General features: G+C 28.9%; 3 protein-coding genes across 8 annotated transcripts in view; 1 reads left to right on the forward strand and 2 right to left on the reverse strand.

Moving 5' to 3' along the window:
* LOC127284044 (obscurin) overlaps nucleotides 1-19,235 on the forward strand; it is a 38,650-nt gene that overhangs the window by 12,066 nt on the left and 7,349 nt on the right. Inside the window, exons 4-25 of one of the 5 annotated variants that reach the window (XM_051309327.1) lie at nucleotides 2,154-2,285; nucleotides 2,372-2,542; nucleotides 3,380-3,461; nucleotides 3,704-3,799; nucleotides 7,775-7,867; nucleotides 9,166-9,330; nucleotides 9,411-9,548; nucleotides 9,653-10,067; nucleotides 10,167-10,424; nucleotides 10,576-10,611; nucleotides 11,682-11,927; nucleotides 12,015-12,156; nucleotides 12,497-13,034; nucleotides 13,104-13,868; nucleotides 13,930-14,521; nucleotides 14,749-14,853; nucleotides 15,124-15,228; nucleotides 15,812-17,077; nucleotides 17,448-17,850; nucleotides 17,931-18,114; nucleotides 18,186-18,486; nucleotides 18,608-19,189. In XM_051309327.1, coding sequence (XP_051165284.1) covers nucleotides 2,154-2,285; nucleotides 2,372-2,542; nucleotides 3,380-3,461; nucleotides 3,704-3,799; nucleotides 7,775-7,867; nucleotides 9,166-9,330; nucleotides 9,411-9,548; nucleotides 9,653-10,067; nucleotides 10,167-10,424; nucleotides 10,576-10,611; nucleotides 11,682-11,927; nucleotides 12,015-12,156; nucleotides 12,497-13,034; nucleotides 13,104-13,868; nucleotides 13,930-14,521; nucleotides 14,749-14,853; nucleotides 15,124-15,228; nucleotides 15,812-17,077; nucleotides 17,448-17,850; nucleotides 17,931-18,114; nucleotides 18,186-18,486; nucleotides 18,608-19,189 — 6,815 coding nt within the window. The remainder of the gene's footprint in view (nucleotides 1-2,153; nucleotides 2,286-2,371; nucleotides 2,543-3,379; nucleotides 3,462-3,703; nucleotides 3,800-7,774; nucleotides 7,868-9,165; nucleotides 9,331-9,410; nucleotides 9,549-9,652; nucleotides 10,068-10,166; nucleotides 10,425-10,575; nucleotides 10,612-11,681; nucleotides 11,928-12,014; nucleotides 12,157-12,496; nucleotides 13,035-13,103; nucleotides 13,869-13,929; nucleotides 14,522-14,748; nucleotides 14,854-15,123; nucleotides 15,229-15,811; nucleotides 17,078-17,447; nucleotides 17,851-17,930; nucleotides 18,115-18,185; nucleotides 18,487-18,607; nucleotides 19,190-19,235) is intronic. The other 4 variants (XM_051309334.1, XM_051309340.1, XM_051309342.1 and 1 more) reach the window with 4 other exon arrangements.
* The window catches only part of LOC127284069 (alanine--tRNA ligase, mitochondrial), a 35,938-nt gene that overhangs the window by 1,886 nt on the left and 14,817 nt on the right, over nucleotides 1-19,235 (reverse strand). The gene's annotated exons all lie outside the window — the stretch shown is intronic.
* On the reverse strand, nucleotides 4,098-5,532 carry LOC127284104 (uncharacterized). Its single transcript, XM_051309403.1, has 2 exons — nucleotides 5,070-5,532; nucleotides 4,098-4,943 (listed from the first exon to the last, which is right to left on the reverse strand). Exons 1-2 carry the CDS (start codon nucleotides 5,124-5,126, stop codon nucleotides 4,203-4,205), a joined length of 798 nt encoding a protein of 265 aa, XP_051165360.1. The 5' UTR covers nucleotides 5,127-5,532; the 3' UTR covers nucleotides 4,098-4,202.

Below are 19,235 nucleotides of genomic sequence, written 5' to 3' on the forward strand. Positions count from 1 at the left end.
ACCTAATTTACAGGTTGAAGATAATTTTCTGTTTGTTTTTTTAACACTTCCTCTTTTTTGCACACGATTTTCACAAGACTCTCGTGACACTCCACAATTGAAATATTTCCAAAAATAATGATCAAATAATTGAATAATTTAATACTTATTTAATAATTAAATAGTTTAGAAATAATAAAAACTTGTGTATGAGATAAACAAAATACTCTATGTTGAAGATAAAAACTTGTAAATCACTAACATTTTTGAGAGGGAAATCAAATCTTCCTGAGGTTACTCGAGGTCAGACAGGGTTGGAACGGTAAGGACACTAAAAGGAGGGTTGGGAAGGCAAAGTTCAGAAATAATTAAACTTCTGATTGGCTGGAATTAAACGTTCTTTTTTAAAAAAATTATTTAAAATTTTTATATTTTTTTAATTATCCTAAAAATTGAAAACTTTTTGTCATTTTTAAAATAAATATTTAAAAATTGACTATATGCATATATCATAACCCTATAAATTTATTTATTCGGATTTTTTCCCACCCTATCAGTCGCAATAAATAATATAACCATAACCAAAGAAATAAATAAAACAATGCCAACGATGACGATTTACGAAATGATTTTTATCGAAATGATTTATAATTACCTAATTTACAGGTTGTTGAAGATAATTTTCTGTTTGTTCTTTTAAAACTTCCTCTTTTTTGCACACGATTTTCATAAAACTTAACAATCGAAATATTTCCAATAATAATAGCCAAATAATTGTTGATATACACTTAATTAATACTAGAATACTTTAGAAATAATAAAATCTTATTAATTATGTTTACTAATCTTATTAAAATAATACACAGGATGTCGAAGATAAAACTGTAAATCACTAACAATTTGCGAGGGAAATCTTCCCGTGGCTACTTGAGGCCAGGCAGGGTTGAGATGGTAAAGATACTAAAAACCTGTACAAGCAGGGATGTGAAGGCAAGGGTTAGAAACAATTAAACGTTTCTGATTGGCCGGTAATATTTCCGGTAATTTGACGAACCAATAGAAATTATTTGGACTTAACTACCCAATGCTGCTTTTTCAAACTGCAAATTAGGTAATTTCCGGTAAAACCGGAAATCAAAACAATTTGAAAAGTATATAACCTAAAATTTGGATGTTGTCATTCAATAACAATATTAAGAAAAAGAAAAAAAATTAATACTTTCAATATAAAAAATTGCAGTACCAGGGAAAGTGATATAAAATATTCAATATTTGCTGAGAAGATAAAAGATTATTGCCTTTAAAATTGACGTGTGAAATGTTTCTACTATTTTATTTCTGTTAATTTATGTCATCTCACGGTAATATTAAATGATTTCTAATTTATATATTATATATCTACAAAACTTCTGGCATAACTTATAATATGATTATTTTCACACTTTCTGATTTTGTGTATCACTTGAAAATTATTTATTAATTTTACATCGAGAAGGTTTGTAATTTGAAATCTCTTAATATATTTTGGGCAGATTCCCAAAAATTTAAAATACCTTGTACCATCTTTAAGAATTATTAAATGAATCATCAAACAAGTATAGTCATCTTAACACGTGTATACAAATATAAATATTTTTTTATATATTTTTATCATATATAAAAAATGTCAAAAATTGATTTTTTTCAATTATTCGTTAACGTAAATAATAAATTATTTCTTAAATTAATTATTGAAAATGAATACATATTTAATTTGTATTTAAGAAATGATTTAAGTAAATATGAATCGTTTGAAATTCTTTGGCTCTGATTACGTGTTTTATTTACTTATTCTATGCTAAATATGAAAATCTTTGTTCTTTAGGGTATTATTTTTTTATTTTAAGAAAGAAAAATAAATATATAGAATGTGGTCGTAAACTTTGCTTTTTAAAACTTCGTAAAAAATACGAAACATGTCTGAACCGTTCTTTCAAATTTTTGTTTCGAGTACTTAAATAACTTTGACAATTTAGAAATCATCAATTTTCTCTTCTTGTCAAGCAATTTCCGCTGGACATAAATTTTTTTAATTTTTGTAATTATCTATTTCGAGAAACATTTTTTTTTTCTCATTTTTCAATTTCATAAAAATTTGTTTTATGGACTGATATTAATAATAGCAATTTTTTTAGAGTTTATGTAAGAACATCAAAGGGAAAAGAAGGATGGCTACCCACGTCTATTGTCATGCAAACATTGTTGAGCGACGAAAGTTCAGCATTTTCGAGTTCTCATCGACGAGAAGACTCTACATATCGAAGAGAGTAAGTTTTTCTCTAATTCTACAAGACTAATAAAAGTGCGAATTAAAAAAATAATAAATTCTTATTATTTTGAAATTCTTTTCAAGGGCAGTGATAAAGGAATTGGTTGAGACGGAAGAAGAATTTGGAAGAGATCTTCAACAAGTCGTAGAAAGATATTTGAAACCTCTCGACAATCCGGGAGTGCCTCGTGTTGTTAGAGACAACAAGGAAATCATTTTCACAAATTTGAAACAAATCGCTGAATTTCATAATACGTATGTATATATAATAAACAAAAAGAAAACACAAACACAGTCAATCGTCAACTCATTGCGACAACAATATAAACAATTTCACTCAAAACAACATTCCCCAGAAAAAAACGTTCTCATTACAAATTCTCTTTACTTAAAAAAAAAGAATTTCATTTGAGATAGATCTAAAAAATCTCTTTTCTTTGTAAAGAAAAAACAATACAATTTAATAATAAAATCACAATATACAGAATACATTTTCACCAGAACAATTATTGAAATATGAAATACGTAAGTCCAAGGTTTGAAAGTTTTTGTGACGTCTATGTGTATCTAACGAAATTGTTTTTAGTAAAATTCACCAGTTTTTGTAATTAAAAGAAAAATGTGGTTTTTAGTTTTAATTCTAATATTGTAATTTGTGTCTAGAAATCAGTTTTTATCCATAATTATTTATATCCCTCTTTTTTAAAAAAAAAAGAACAAACAAACAAAGTAAAATAAAAATTACTAAAAAAATCATTTTTCAGGAATTTTTATTGATATTTCTATGACAAAAAAAATATCATATTTTGTTGTTGAAAAATTCCCGAAATTTTTGTTTAGTGTCAAAATTGTAATTTCTATAACAATTTACTAAAACCACAGATTTCACAATGTACTTTGTGTCTTTATAACGTAGAAAATTAATCCCCTGGATAAAATTATTTTTCATTTCTAACACATTGTACGACAATGAAAAGAAAAACCCGATCATTGTCAAGCATTTGTTCTGTCGCATTAAATGAGAAGTCGAAAACTGTTCCTCGTAAAGTGTGATAGTGAGTTTGGCATGTCATTAATTCCGGCCTTACTTAGATCGTTCGGCAGGGTGTTGATCGAGGGTGTCAAATACTATGCGGATCAGCCACGAATGCTTGGAAAAACTTTTCTCCGACTGGTGAGTATTCTTATTAAAAAAAAAAAGCTAAAAAAAATTCATAACAATGAAACTTTTGCTTAAAATACTTAAATATCTTTTAATTTTTACTAATCTTTTTTTTATTTCTTTTAAATATTTCAATTGTTTCCTTTTTAATCGCGAAATTAAAAAAATATTTGAATTTCAACAATTCGGAACAAAATATTGTTTTCTCTTTTTAAAAAATAAAAGAAAATGCTAATAAAAACTCTTTTTTCCAGGAAAGAGATTTCGACAAACACGTGGCCTATTGCAGAGACGAGCCAGCCGCTCAAGAGTTTCTTCAAATGAACGACGGAGTTCGAGAATATTTCGAGGTGAATAGCTACAGATATTTAAAATTAAAAAATCAGACATCCCATGTCAAAAAGTCCGTTTGCTCTGATGCGAAAAAAAATATACAACTTTTTTTTTATAAATAAATAAATCAACACTCCTTCAAATGTCAAAAAAAGTTCAACATTCGAAGTTCTTAATTGAACGAATTTGATTAAAGCCGAAAATATTTTTATAACTATTATTTAATAGTTTTATAACTATCATTTAATTGTTATAATTATATCAAAGTTAAGGAAATTATAATTATGAGATGATTATAATATTTAATTTTTTTATTTATATTATTTTCATTCATAACAATATTACTATGTAATGTTAAAATTATATTATTCTTTATTCTTAATTAATTATTCCCGTAAAAGTTTTTCTTCTTTTTTACACTTACAGTTTTCTAATAATTTTCGAATTATCCAAAAGTTTTGTGTACTCGCCATCATATGATTCCAATTTTTGCAATTCTTCAAAAACACATTTTCTTATTTTCTCAGGATCTTGATCACCCATGCGAAGAATACGTTCGCCTACCAATAATTTGCAATTTTTATAAGCTTTTAAAAATACGTCTTCATTTTTTATTTCACCTTCATAATTTTTATTGTAAATTTGTCGTTTTTCTTTATTTGTAGACTTAATTGTTTCTGTAAATTTCTGTATATTATCATCATTAATTATTTCGGTTATATTATTTTTCGAATTTTTTTCCAATTCTGTAAAATTATTTACATCGGATTTTTTTAAATCCAAATTGATTGTTGTATTTTCATCTTTTTTTATTGACTCTTTGTCATTTGTCTCAGATTTCTCGACTATTACTGATGAATTTGTAATCACAATCGGTAATGTACGTTCGGAAATATTTTCTCTATTTAAAGATTCAATTGTCGAAGAATTCTCTTCTGTTTTATTTCCATCTTCTTTCGATTGTTCAGAATTCAAAAGATTAATTAAAGAAATTATTTCTTTTTCCGATAAATTTTGCATAGTATTTAAAATTACTTTCAATAATTCCAATTTTGAGGAACTTTCATTTTCTGTCTCTATTTTCGAAATTTTTGTTGAATTTAAATCTCTGACGATTTTTCCATTCTGAAAGCAGGGAGCTGCATTTTCCGTTGTTGTTTGCTAAAATAAAAAATTAATAAATAATATGAAATTAGTAAATATATTTTGAAAAATTAATATTCTCAAACTATTAAAAAATGGTATAAAATAATCTAGATTTATTCTTTATTTATAAAAATTACTTACCAATACGATTGAAATAATACAAATAATGCAGAGAATTACTTTAATCAATGAAGACATTTTCACTTCTGTTGCACTATTAATTTTTCAAACGCGTTTAAAAAAGTTTAATTAACCTTCACAAATCAATCAGCATAATTAAGTGGCTATTGAATGTCAATTTTTTAAAATTTAAAGTCCAATTCTAATTTGCATTTATGTTTTCAAAATTGGAGAAAAAAATATTCTTTTTTTAATTCAAATACGAATAAAGTAATAAATAATAATAAAATTAAAAATATTTTTTAAAGAAATGATAAAAGTCGATAAAGTTAAAAACGAACGAAGATAAAGAAGTTTTCTGTGAATAAAATACACGTCGTCATGACGGTGATTGACTAATCAACAATTTTCATCCCACGCTTCACGTTCTAATATAAACCACCATTCGCACTTTATTTTCCCTAACAAGCAGAGCTATATTACAACTTGTGACTCTTCATTTTCGAATGTATTAATCACTGATTTTTTTTTAATTATAGAAGAAAAATATGAAAGGAAAAAATGGAATTAAAATAAAAAGAAGAAATTGAGAAAAAATTATACAATCTATATAAAATAAAGAAACAAGTAATAAGAAAATAGTTTCATACGTTTCAATGTGATTTTGGAATGTATGGATATATATTAAATTAAGAAAGTAATATGGAATATGCAGTTGAAAATTTATAGCAAATTACATAACGGGGCTGGGACATATGGGCGGCTGTCCAGATAGCTGAGTTTATTTTTGAGATGGGAAACATTTTGTGTTCCTGTTGAACGATCTATACATCATCCTGAAATTCATATAGGCACGCGGGTGGGAAAAAGCAGGAATGAAGAAAAGAGCAATTATAGTCGTCATGAACCAGTGACGTCATTGGGTGACGTTGTAGGGAAACATTTTTCTCCTAGTGTCACCGAACACGCAACACACGCACGCTACACTGAAATATAAATGACTCCTAAACGTAATCACAAGGTCGAAATCACCTTCAATTTTTTTTTCTTGTTTTCTCCAAAGAAATATTCTACATCTAATTATTTAAATATTCAATTGTAATTTAAAAAATTAACTGAATTTTATTTATATTTTATTATTTGTTTTTTGAAAATTTTTCCCACAAAATTTAATTACGTTATGATTTTTAAAAATAATATTAAGTATCTAAAAGAAGAAAAAAAAATGTGAAGGAAACGAAATTGTGAAATGCTGAAAATTCTTTTAATACTCTTAGAAGTCAAAGTCACGGTATTCATTTATACAATAGTTTAAAACTCCAAAAAAATTTCAACAGTAACTCTACCAAAATTTAAATTAAAATGAATTTAATATCTAATAAACATTAGTTATTTAAAGTAAAATATTTATTAACTAATTAAATTTAATTAAAATAAAAAATAGACTTTTTATGGAATGTAAATTGACTATAACGAAATATTTTGCCCCTTAAAGTCGAACCGAGACCTGTGAATTTTTAAAAGGGTTGGAAATAGTAAAGTTGAAAAAAATAGATTTCTTTTCTTAGGGTCTCTTTTTATATGAAAAATTTGTATACAGGATAATGTTACCGCATTATCATCGATATGCATATAGCAATGGTCGTGAATTAGTATTTGTTCGTGGTCAGTCTTAGTTCTCCACGGCTAAGTATAGCCGTGGCCGTATTGGTCTCACTGGTTTCAGACACGGGCCGAGGGGGTTTCGGTAACCACTGACTATACGGATTTGAAAGTGTGGATCAAGTCAATCCAGTCTGCGACTAACAACGTGGGCACCCCGAACCATCATCTTCCGGAGCCGATTTTTCATAAAAATAGTGATAGGTCATTAGACCTTATTAGACTCTTTCAAGGTGTGTGTGTGTGTTATCACGTGCTCCCATTCAACAATTATGTCCCTTACCCTTCTTTAAAAAAAATTAATTTGCTCATTTCTCCCAAAAAAAATTGTTTACTTTTTTTACAAAAATGGAAAAAAGCTCTTTTTTTAAAAAAAGCAGAAACTGTTTACTAAAATTCCTCTTGCTCTATTTAATTTCTTTTTATTTCGACAGAACGTTATCTTGACAATGACGTTGTCAGTCACAGTGACAAAAAAGTTTCGTGTCACGGAAGTTAAAGTGCCAAGGATGTGTCCCAAAAATACTTCCGACTTTGGATTACTTTGTTTTTGATATCCATCTCAAAAGAATTCATTACTCTCATTTAAATTTGATTTTGAGATAATTTAAATAATTTTAATTATTTAAAATTTAATGATTTATTAGTGATTAGTGAATTTAAAAATGATTGTGTAAAGATTCGACTTTTAAATCGAGAATAGTTTTCGATTTGGCGTGTGAAGTGACTAATGGTGTCAAAATAAAAATAAAGAATCATTTTTTCGTTTATTTTTCTACTTTTAAAAGTAGTTGCGTATTATTACTTTTAGCCAGCAATTGATTTATACTGTCAAATATTTATTTAATTAGTGATAAAATTTTTCGTTAAAAAATTTAAATCACTAAAATTAATTTTATTTTATAAAAAAATAATTCACAAGTTTTTTTAATTTCTAACTAATTCTTGAATGATAATTTATCAATACTTGACATTTTCGAATCAAGTAATGAAACATGATATTGAAATTTAAAATTATTTAAAAAATTTTAAAACCAAAATCAATAATAATAACTATGTTTTAGGAGCTGAGCCAGACTCTCGGAGACGACAAAAGATTATCGGAACACCTGAAACTTCCGATACAACGTATAAACGACTACCAACTCCTCTTGAAGGTAAAAATTATAAAATCTTAATTGACTAACTAATTAAACATAATTCATTAAAAAATTGTTTTTTTGCATCAATTTAAATTTTTTTACATCTAAACTATTTTTACCAACTATATATTTTTATTATAAAATATATAAAATATAAATGAAATATTAAAATTAATTAGTAGAAATTAGTAAATTATATAAACTTAATATAGAACAAGTGAAAAAATTAATTATTAATATTTTTTTATTTTAATAATAAAAGAAATGCAAAAATGAACAATTTTTAAAATGATAATTCGACCTTCGAGCACAAAAAAAATTGTTGACAAAAGAAACGTGGAAGATAATTTTATTTATAAAATTTTATAATTTTTATTTATAAAAATCTATTTTTGTAATAAGGTAAATTTTATAAGAATTTTTGCCTCATAACTTTCAAACGTAAACAAAACCTCGTGTTCTTGATTCAATAGATTGTTTATAGCCTCATATAAGATTGTTTTTATAATCTAAATTATGTACTAAAAAAAAGATATTTAATAAAAATTTGGAATTTCAATTATAGAAAATATTATCACATCTATTTGGAATCTTTGCAAAAAAAATTGATTTAACGTCTGTGGAGATCTATTTTGTATATCGATAGACGACAAAAACGAATTTCAAATAAGTTTATGAGTGTGAGTCTCTTTCATCATGCATCTATACGATTTTAAGATAGTGTGCGAGAGTAAGAGTGGGCGCCGTACAGATTTAGCGCTCTAAAAACAGGTCATCTTCATGGCACGTTATCCTTTCAAATGCTATTCGGATGCTACTGAAAAGCCCCAACAACATCACTAACAGATTTGTTTATCTCGGGAGAAAAGAGACATTTTTCTCAAAAAAAAAAAAAAAAAATCCGCGAATTTTTTTTATTTACAATATAGTCACCAGGACATTTTAATTTTTTTTTCAATATCATTTTTATGTAAAAGAAAATGTTTACTATTTCTGCAAAATATTGAAAATTTTAAATTTGAAGAATTGTGAATAAAGAATTTCAATTTACAAAAAATGTGAATGTAAAGTAGAAATTTCTAATTGTAAGTCTGACAATAATTGACTTGTTCCCCTTTCATTTTGCCCTCAAGTCCTTCACATTACTTCGTGACTGACTATATTTGGATCTATTCTACTGGAGGCAGTTTCTAAGACAATTTTTTAAATAAAAATTTGCTATTTTTCCAGTACTTTTCATCAAATTCCCTAATCTGTGGCAACCCTGATTTTTAATGAGAATATATCTATGAACATTTTTTTTTGTTTTACAGGAGTTGGTGAAGTATTCGACCCGGCTAGGAGAAAATTGCGACGACCTCCAAAACGCTTTGGAGTTGATGCTAGGAATTCCTCATCGAGCAACTGATAATAAATTCATCAGTAACATCGAAGGATACAAAGGGAATATTCACAAACTTGGAAGATTACTTACTCACGTTAGTAAAAAATCAGAAAATTTTAAATTAAAAAAATATATATAAATTAATTAATATAGAAAAAACTAAATTTTTTTTAGGAATGGTACACAGTTATCGACAAAGACGGGAAAAGCAAGGAACGATATTTATTTTTGTTTAAAGCCAGAATTCTAGTTTGCAAAGTCAGACGTATTTCTGAAGATCGTTCAGTTTTTGTTCTCAAGGACATAATTCGAGTAAGTTTCTAATTATTTTATATTTTTCCTAAAATAAATCACGACCAATACAAATTTAATTTAATTATTTTTAGCTAATATTAATAAAATAAATATTATCCCAGATTCCAGAAGTGGAAGTTAAAGATCATCCAGAAGAGGCAAGATCATTTGAATTACATCAACCAGGTGCTGCAGGATATCCAATAACTCTCGTGGCCCACAAGGATCCAGTTAAGGAATATTGGCTTAAAGAAATCAGACAATATACCAGCGACGTTGTCGCTCTTGCGGAACACGCCGCCGATGATTTACAAGTAACTGACGAACCGGAAATTTCCAGTCCTAAAGCTGAGCCAATCAATATTCAACCACCAACATCCGATAAAACATCTGATTCAAAATTACCCGAGAAACGAAAAGAAGAATCAATCACTACTAAGGATATAGAATCGAAAAAGGCAAAAGTCGAAGAAACCCAAGATATGTCCGGAAGATATTCCTCGAGTAGATACAGCGCTTCCTCAAAAGTTGTCGAGGGTAAGTGAAAATTTTAATTTTTAATTCCAAAAAGGAACTAATTAAAAATTTAGATAATTGAGTAAATAAATTAAAAAAAAATTTTCCAAAATTATGAAGAATACTCGTCAGTATCGAGCAGCAAAAATGGAACAACAACTCATATAGAATCGTCAGCATCGCTAACGTCAAGTGGAAGAAGAGCTTCTTCCTCTCTTCATGGAAACGATCATGTATCGGAGAGTTCAAGTTCTTATCAAACAGTAATTGGTGGTTCAAATGTGGATTCTGAAATGAGAACAGCGAGAGTGGCATTGTCAGCCACTGAATCTGGAAAACCAAAATTTTCAAAAACAATCGAAGGATGCGAAGCTCAATGTAAGTATTATCAATTTTTCCAAATCCCTGTTTCCTCTTTTAAGGAAGCAAAAAAAGAAAATAATTTCGAATTTAAAAATGAAATATTGTCATGAAAAGGAAAAAAAAAAAAATAAATCAAGAGAGGTAAAACAAATTTTTCCTGTTCTAGCGACGCAATCAAAAATGGCTTTGATACACGTGATAGGTAAAGTGAAAATCGTGAAATGACTTTTGCTCTCGTCTTTTCATATCATACACTTTGTTTTCAATCTCTCTCTATAAATATAAATATCACAAAAATGTCATTTTTTCAGCTTTTATCAAAACTTGGCTTAAAAATTGTTCATCGCTTTTAGACGAGATCTTCTTTGATCACAAAATTTTGTTTGCTTATTGGCTGAGCTTTAAAAAAAATTATATACAATTTACACACAATTCACACAGAAACATTTTCACTACTCTTCATTCATGAATCACAAACATTTATACTATTACTCACACAAACAACTTTATTCAATTTAAATATAATTACTGAAATTTTCTATTTTTAATTAAAATTTTTGACAAATGTTACAATTGAAAAAAATATATTCGCTCAGTTTTGCAACGTATTTTCATTTGAAAATTTAAGAAGATTGTCAGTTCGCGATTAATGATTACAAGAAATCTGTCACCTGTTTATTCGGTAAATATATGTAATAAAATGAGAGAGAGAAAGGCGCCTCGAGGTTAATGTTGGAAGCGATTCGGAAACTCGAAAAGAGTATAGATTTCAAATTGTGAACGATGCCAAGTTCTCACGCGGCCCACATGTGTCGATTATAGCAGCCAAGTTTTCTAACATTTTTTAGAAATAGAAAAATATTTGATAAAACTTAAGTCAAAAAATTGAAAAAAAAATAGTAAAATCTCGAGCATGTAACCAAAAAAATCTTATTTTTATTTTTGAAAAGTTATACTTTCAAAATATAAAATGGTGACAAATTTCCAAATTTTTGTTAATATAATAGAAAAAAAATATTCATTAAATTGAAGATAATTTTTTAAATTAATGAAAAAATTAAAAAAATAAATTGAAGCATAAATATCAATTTGAGAATTGTGAAGAACAAATTCAATTTTGTCTTCATTTACCTATACTCATTAGAAATTCTTCAACATATGAATCACGAATTCTATATATCATTTTCATATGCTTGTAATCGTTAAATAAAATACTATAGTTAATGAAAAAAAATTCAATAATATAATTGTATTTTTTTTTTTCTTCAATAGCTGGAGAAAGTGCCACTTTCGAGTGTGTTCTTGAATCAATTTTCGCTCAAACAAAAATGCAATGGCTCAAAGACAACAGACCATTCAATGATAAATTAGCAGATCGTGTGAAAATTTCACGAGGTGATTCAAGCTTCAAACTTGAAATCAATAATGTTTTGGAATCGGATTCGGGAATTTACACTGCACGAGCAGTAAGTGGAGACAGCAAAGCTTCCTGTACCGCCCAATTAGTTGTCACCGATTGTAAGTAAATTTTGAAAGATTTAGAGCGTATTTTATTCTTAAATAATGATAAATTTATTTTATCTTTATTTATTAAATTTATTTTAGTAACACCTGAAGAACGAAAAGCTCGATTAGATGGAAATAAACCGGATTTCCTGGTTCGTCTCAAGGATACTGAACTTTTGGAAAACACATATCTTCGTTTTATGATCAAAGTCAAAGGAGATCCTAATCCTGAACTTAAATTGTAAGTTATTTTTTTCTAATATCATTAGTAATCAAAACTAAAAAAAAAAATGCTTCTATTTAGTAAAATTAATTTCAAAGGAATAAAATTGTTCCTGGATTCCAGCCAAGATTATTAAACAAGAAATATTCGAGAAATGTTTGATTCTAAATTAGATACTAGTTCCAAAACTATTGCACCCTTGAAAGCATTTTTGATACTAATAATATCTCTCATTAATTTTGAAGGTTCAGACTCGCTATTTTCAGTTTTAAACAAAACTTTATTTTAATTAGTGACATTTTTACTGTTTCTAAATAAATTAATAATATTTCAATGAGGAAAAAAATATTCTTTTCAGCTATAAAGATGGCGTTCTCATTGACTCAAAGAACGAGAGAATGAAAATTATTACGGAAAAATCAGACAAAGGTTTCTATGAATTAGTAATTCCCGATGTTTTAAAAGAAGACGCTGGTAAATATTCGTGTACAGCAACAAATAGCCATGGAGAGGCATCATGTGAAGCTGTTGTAACAGTAACAGATGATAAAGTAATTTTTGCCGGTTTACCTGAGGGTCTTCTTGAACCTGGTGAAATTCCAAAATTCAAATGGTCTCGAGATGGAGTACCCTTTGATCCAGAGGAGAGATTTAAAGTTTTATTCAAAGACGAAGAAGATACATTGGCATTAGTTTTTCAACATGTTAAGCCGGAAGACGCGGGTTTATATACCTGTGTTGCACAAACAAGTACTGGTAATATTAGCTGTAGCGCCGAACTCACTGTTCAAGGAACAGTGAGACAATTATTGAAAGAACCAGCAAAACCTGCACTACAATCGGAATCAAGACATTCTGAAGTTAGCGTTGGTGGTTCAGCAATGTTAGACCTTCAGGTAAGAAATTTTTTTTTAATCTAAAAACATTTTTTTGGAAATTTATTATTTCTTTATTATTTGTAATAGGTGAAAGGCTATCCAAAACCGGATATCAAATGGACAAAAGATGGAAAGGAAATAATTGCCGGAGGAAGGATAAAATATTTATGGGAAGATGAGGAATCCCTATCGTTGGTGATAAAAAATGTAACAGTTCAAGACGCCGGTACTTATGTGATTAAAGCGAAAAATGAACTCGGTGAAGATAGTACACAAATTGAATTGATCGTCAAATCAGCTCCAAAAATAACGAAAAAAATGGACGATCTCTTGGGACAGGTTGAAGAAACATTGTACATGAGTGTACAAATACAAGCATCACCAGCACCGGAAGTTAAATGGTTTAAAGATGGTCAGCAAATTGAAGAATCTGAACGTATTTCATTTAGAAAAGAAGAGGATAATATGTATATTCTTGTCATTAAAGATGCAACACTCGATGATTCGGGTTCTTATTCTGTATCAGCGAAAAATGAAGTTAATCAAACGTCAGAATTTTGGAATGTCTCAGTGAGATATCCTCCGAAAATAACGAAAAAATTAATGGAACCACAAATAATTGACGAGGGTGATAGTTTAACGCTTTTAATTGAAGTTGAAGCGGAACCTAAACCAACTGTCACTTGGTTAAGAAACGAGGAAATTGTCATTTCCGACGAGAGAGTGAAAATTGTCCAAGATGGTAAGAGGCACATGTTGAAAATCACCGGAGCTTGTCATATTGACGCCGCTACTTATAGAGTCGAGGTTGCAAACAAAGATGGAAAGAGTGTCGACTCTACGAACATAAAAGTGAGTATTTTACTTTTTTTTTATTAAATAAACACAAAATTAATTTTTTTTTTCAATTCAGGTGCGTTGTGCCCCAGTATTTAGAACAAAACTAGAAGACGTGATAGCAAAAGAAAATGAAGAGAATCTTGTACTAAAAGTAAAAGTTGATAGTATTGAAGAGCCAACAGTTCAATGGTTCCTTAAAAATACAGCCATAACAGAGGAGAAAAAAGATTATCGAATAATGGAGGATACTGAAAATATGGTCTACAGACTTGTGATTAGTCAAGTAAAACCGGAATTGGCTGGCAAATATATTTGCAAAATAAAAAATCAATACGGTGAAAATAAATGCGAAGCCAATTTAACAGTTTATACAAGACCAAAAATTAATAAGAAATTAGTTGATCAAAAAGTTAATGAAGGCGATACATTGAGTTTGAAGGTGGAAATATCAGGTACACCAGAACCGGAAGTAAAATGGTTTAAGGATGGTAAACAAGTTGATGCTTCAGCCGATGCTAGAATTAAAATTTCACGTGATACGAAACGAAAAGAAAATTATGATTTGACATTAACACTTGTCAAAGGTTCCGATGGCGGTGTTTATGAAGTGAAAGCTGTCAACGAATTGGGACAAGTCAGCTGCAAGAGCAAAGTCATAATTTTAAGTAAGTTTAATTTTTAATTATGATTAGTTTGACAAAAATTTAATTAAACATTCTTTTAATGCCAAATAAGGATCTCAGGCCAAAATCAAAGTAGGTTGAAAATTTACCCCTTGAAGATTTTTGTATAGATTTTCCTTTAATGTGACTGACTTTTTTTTGTTATCTATAATAATAATTATTAATTTTAAGATCGATCAAAAAAAAAATTTGAAAAACTGATTGTTTAGCAAAAACGGAGGAAATTGTCGAGAAAATGAAAGAAACTGCCGAAGAAGTGAAAGAAGAGGATGTTTCAGCAAAACCTCAAGAGGCTGAGGAATCGGGACCTGAAGGTAATTTTACACATTCACACACATAATCGTAAAAAAATGATTCAAATCAAATTTTTTTCTACTTTTTTATTAAGTAACTTTGTACTTTAAAAATATTGTCCTGCAAAAATCCGCATTTAGCGAATAAATATTTTAAATAGATTCAAAAAAAAAAATATATAATCTAAATTTGATGGAACGAATTAAAAAATCGCTTTAATCGAAAAAAAAGTCCTAGGCTTAGCTTTGTTATGGTAGATATAGTTGTAGCCATTATCTGATAAAATTCAGGTCGAGTCAAGTTGGAAAAACAAAAGGTCGAGGTAATTCGTGGCGCAGGTGACAAGATTACAATCTCAGTAGCCTCAACAACAACACACGAGGCTATTTTGACAGGTAAATCATGCACATCAAAGAATTCTATACAGATCTATACAGCTATAAGCAACCGCATTTTATTTTTTTTTTTTCTAAAATTAAACGACTGCACTTGTGACAATTGTTTAAAAATTAAAAATAATCAAAAATTTATTAATTATTAATATTAATCAATTAAAAAATAAATTATCAATTTTTTTTATAATTATAATTAATTAATTTATCAGCACTTGGCACTATTTTATTTTGCATTTGATTTTTGATAAAAATTTATTTTTATTTGGTTGCTAAAAATCAGGATTTTCAAAGAAATATGAAATAATTCCAAACTTTGAAAATCTTGTGAACACAAATATAAAAAAAAACACTCACACGGCTTTGTACACTTATGCTATCGCAATTGCTTCAAATGTTATTCATCATCTAAACCGAAAGATTTCCGAATTTTTTTTCAATTAAACTCGTTATCAAAAATTTCTATTTTTTGCTTCTGCTCAACGATTTAAACAATTTAAAAAAAAAATATATATATATATTTCGCTGAAAGCTTTAAAAATTCTAAGTCGTAGAAAAAATAGTGATAAAGGCAGACCCTTCACAGGTCCTGATGAGAGACACACAATTCATAAAATGACATCAACCAAAGTTGAATGTCAAGAGATGCATTCAGAAGGTCCTCACGTTGAAGAAATTGCCTCTTACAGTTATACAATTCATCAGGAGGATGGGACAAAGGCACAAAATGGCGTTCTTATTGAAGAATATTCTGAAGGTGAAGATAATAAAACAAAACTCCAAGTGAATAGAGGAGTTTCAATTGTATCAGTTTCTGATGATGAATCAACAATGAAGGCAATTTCACGAGACGTCAGTACAGATGACATTCACGCTGAACTAATAGACGATCATAAATTAATCACCAATGGATCAATAGAAGAAATTTATAATTATAATAATTCAAAAATCGAAGAAAAATCCTATGATGATCGTAAATCACAAAGAGGTCATCTCCTAACAGAAACAATAATTGAAGAACGATCAATCGATGAATCTCTTGCTGAAACTCCTCAATTGATGAAAAATTCATTACCTAAAGCTGAAACGGCAATATTAGATAAGGGAAAAATCACCAAAGAAAGAAGTATCTCTGTTGAGAGTTCTCATTCTAGGAAAAATTCTATAAAAACTGAAATTTTGGAATCTTCCGAAACACCACTTATTGAAGAGAGTATTGTTTCAAAGGAAAAATCCGTTAAAGTTGAAACAAAATACAGTCGTCAGAGTTCAATTCAAAAAGATTCTCTACAAGAACCACAAACACCAATTATCGAAGAAAGTATAATTTCAAATGAAAAATCAGTTAAAGTCAAAACTTTAAGTCGGGAAAATTCAACAAAATCAGAGACAACAAATTCTCAATCGCCAATTATTGAAGAAAGTATTATATCAAAGGAGAAATCAGTGAAAATGAAAACGCAATATAGTCGAGAAAATTCAATAAAATCTGAAACATCACAAACAGCATTGATTGAAGATGGAAAATATTCCCGACAAAGTTCGGTAAAAGTTGAAAATAAACTATCTAGGGAGAATTCATCACAAATAAATGATCAACCTGAACCACAGACTCCATCTGTTGATGAGAGTAAACTTTCTCGACAATCATCAAAACTCGAGAGATTCAATTCGACGGAATCGAAAAAATCGACGAAGGAATTATTATCAAGGGAAAATTCACAAAAAGGAGTGATGAATGGAAACGAAGAAGAGGTTGACGAAGAAATGGAAAAATTGTTCGAACGAATTAAAAGACAACGAAGTGTTTTAGATGAAATTCTTGATCAAACTGGTGATAAGGAGAAATCAGGTAAGATGAGGATCACGGGAAAATTTTCCCCGTGATTCTATTTTATATTTTTTTTTCATATGATATATCTAACATTTCCTTTGCATGGATTAATCATTGAATTTATTTTTTCTGATCCTTTTACTAATTATAAAAATAATTTCAAAATCATGTCACTAGTTATGCAATAAATTAGTTCGTAATTGTAATTAAGCAAAGCTTGCATGTAAACACAGAGTCAGATCAACCTCAGAAATTCTACTTATTCTTCTTTTTCTTCTTCAATAGTAAGTAATTTGCAAGAATAATAAATTTTGCGATTGTTTCAAAAGAAGCTTATTTTAAAAAAATGTAAATTTGGCAAGAATAACATTTTGTTTTTTATATATAGCTTCTCCGAATATCATCAGTTCAACATTGGAAGATAAGGAAGTTTTCGAAACTCAGAATCTTAGTTTTGAAATTAAAGCAACCGCACTGCCAAGACCGGAAGCTAAATGGTTTAAGGATGCAGAACCATTGAAAACATCTGATAGAATTAAATACTCAAATGTTGGCGAGATGTTTCAGTTGACGATTAAAAAAGCCGAACTTGAAGACGCTGGTTGTTATTCTTGTGTTTTTACCAATAAATTGGGTGAAAAAACTGTCGATGGAGTTTTATTGGTTCTACCAGTTGAGGAACTTCGAAAACCACGTTTTGTTCGTCCTTTGGGCGATGTTGATGTTGCTCAACATACAACTGGAACATTTAAAGCAGTGGTTACCGCCGAACCTGTTCCCGTTGCAACATGGTAAGAACAATAATTATTTTTAATATCAATCATAATAATTATTTCTAATTTTGGTAATTAATTTCTCCATTTATTCAAAGGTATCACTTGGGAGAAGAAATTCCTGTTGATGAGGAAAGATACGAAGCAACAGTTCGCAGTGAACCTGTTGAAGATGGATTGAAAGAATGTACATTTACACTTAAAATGGATAATTGTGATGTTGATGATGTGGGAAAATATTCCATAAAAGTTAAGAACAAAAATGGCGAAGCCGAATCAAGCGTAAGTTTTTTTTTTTTTAATTTTAACTTAAGAAATTTCGAAATTTTTATTTATAAAATTTCTATTTCTAGGCCGATCTAGATCTTCTTATACGGCCAATAATCGAGGAATTCAAAGACATAAATCCTCCAGTTGGCGAAAGAGGTGAATGGGAAATAATCATCAAGGCAAATCCAAAACCAGATGTCTATTGGGTAAGAAACGATAAAGATTTGGGAGAAGATGATCGTTTCGATTTCGACGAGGATCACAAGAAAAAAAGCTATAAACTTATTATTAAACAAGTTGATATGGACGATGCTGGTCCCTATAAAGTTGTTGCCATCAATGAATTCGGTGAAGCAACAGCAGTCGCTGATTTAACGCCCTACAGTAAGTTTAACTTTTTTTATTTACAATATAATTCTTTTCAAAAGTCAAACAATTTTTAAATAAAATTTTCAATATATTTAAAGTAAGTAAATTTCTTCTAAAGAAAGTTTTTTTTTTCTAGCCGAAGCGCCAATTTTCACAAAAGAACTGAAAAAAGAATCAGTTAGGGATCAAAATAATCACGAAGCTGAAATCCGAGTGACTGGTTATCCGCGTCCAGAGGTCCAATGGCTCAAGGATGGTGTGGAAATAGAAAATGATGAACGACACAAAATTACAACAAGTGTGAATGGAAATGAAGTGATAAGTGTTTATTCAATTGATAAATTCTCCGAAAGTGATGCTGGACAAATAACAGTAAATGCGACAAGTTTCGTTGGAACAAGTCAAACAACAGCGGAACTTGCTCTAACGAGATTCCCACCCAAATTCTTTGCAACATTACCAAAATCCCTGAATATCGATGAAGGAAAACCACTAGAATTATCAATTAATGTCGATGGAAGTCCAATACCAATTGTTAAATGGTATAAAGATGGCGAAGAAATTAAACCCAATGATCATATTAAATTAAATAAACTTCCAGATGGTACAATGAAACTTTCAATTGATCGAGTCATTCCCACTGATTGTGGTGCCTATAAAGTTGTTAGTAAAAATTCCGGAGGTGAAGAAACGTCTCTTTGTGCCGTTGCTATAAAACGTAAGTATCAATTTTTACATTCTTATTTTTAGTCGATTCGATTAAA

Source organism: Leptopilina boulardi, unplaced genomic scaffold (assembly GCF_019393585.1).
Source record: "Leptopilina boulardi isolate dan_hultmark-lab unplaced genomic scaffold, ZJU_Lbou_2.1 LbouV2_119, whole genome shotgun sequence".
Classification (NCBI taxonomy): domain Eukaryota; kingdom Metazoa; phylum Arthropoda; class Insecta; order Hymenoptera; family Figitidae; genus Leptopilina; species Leptopilina boulardi.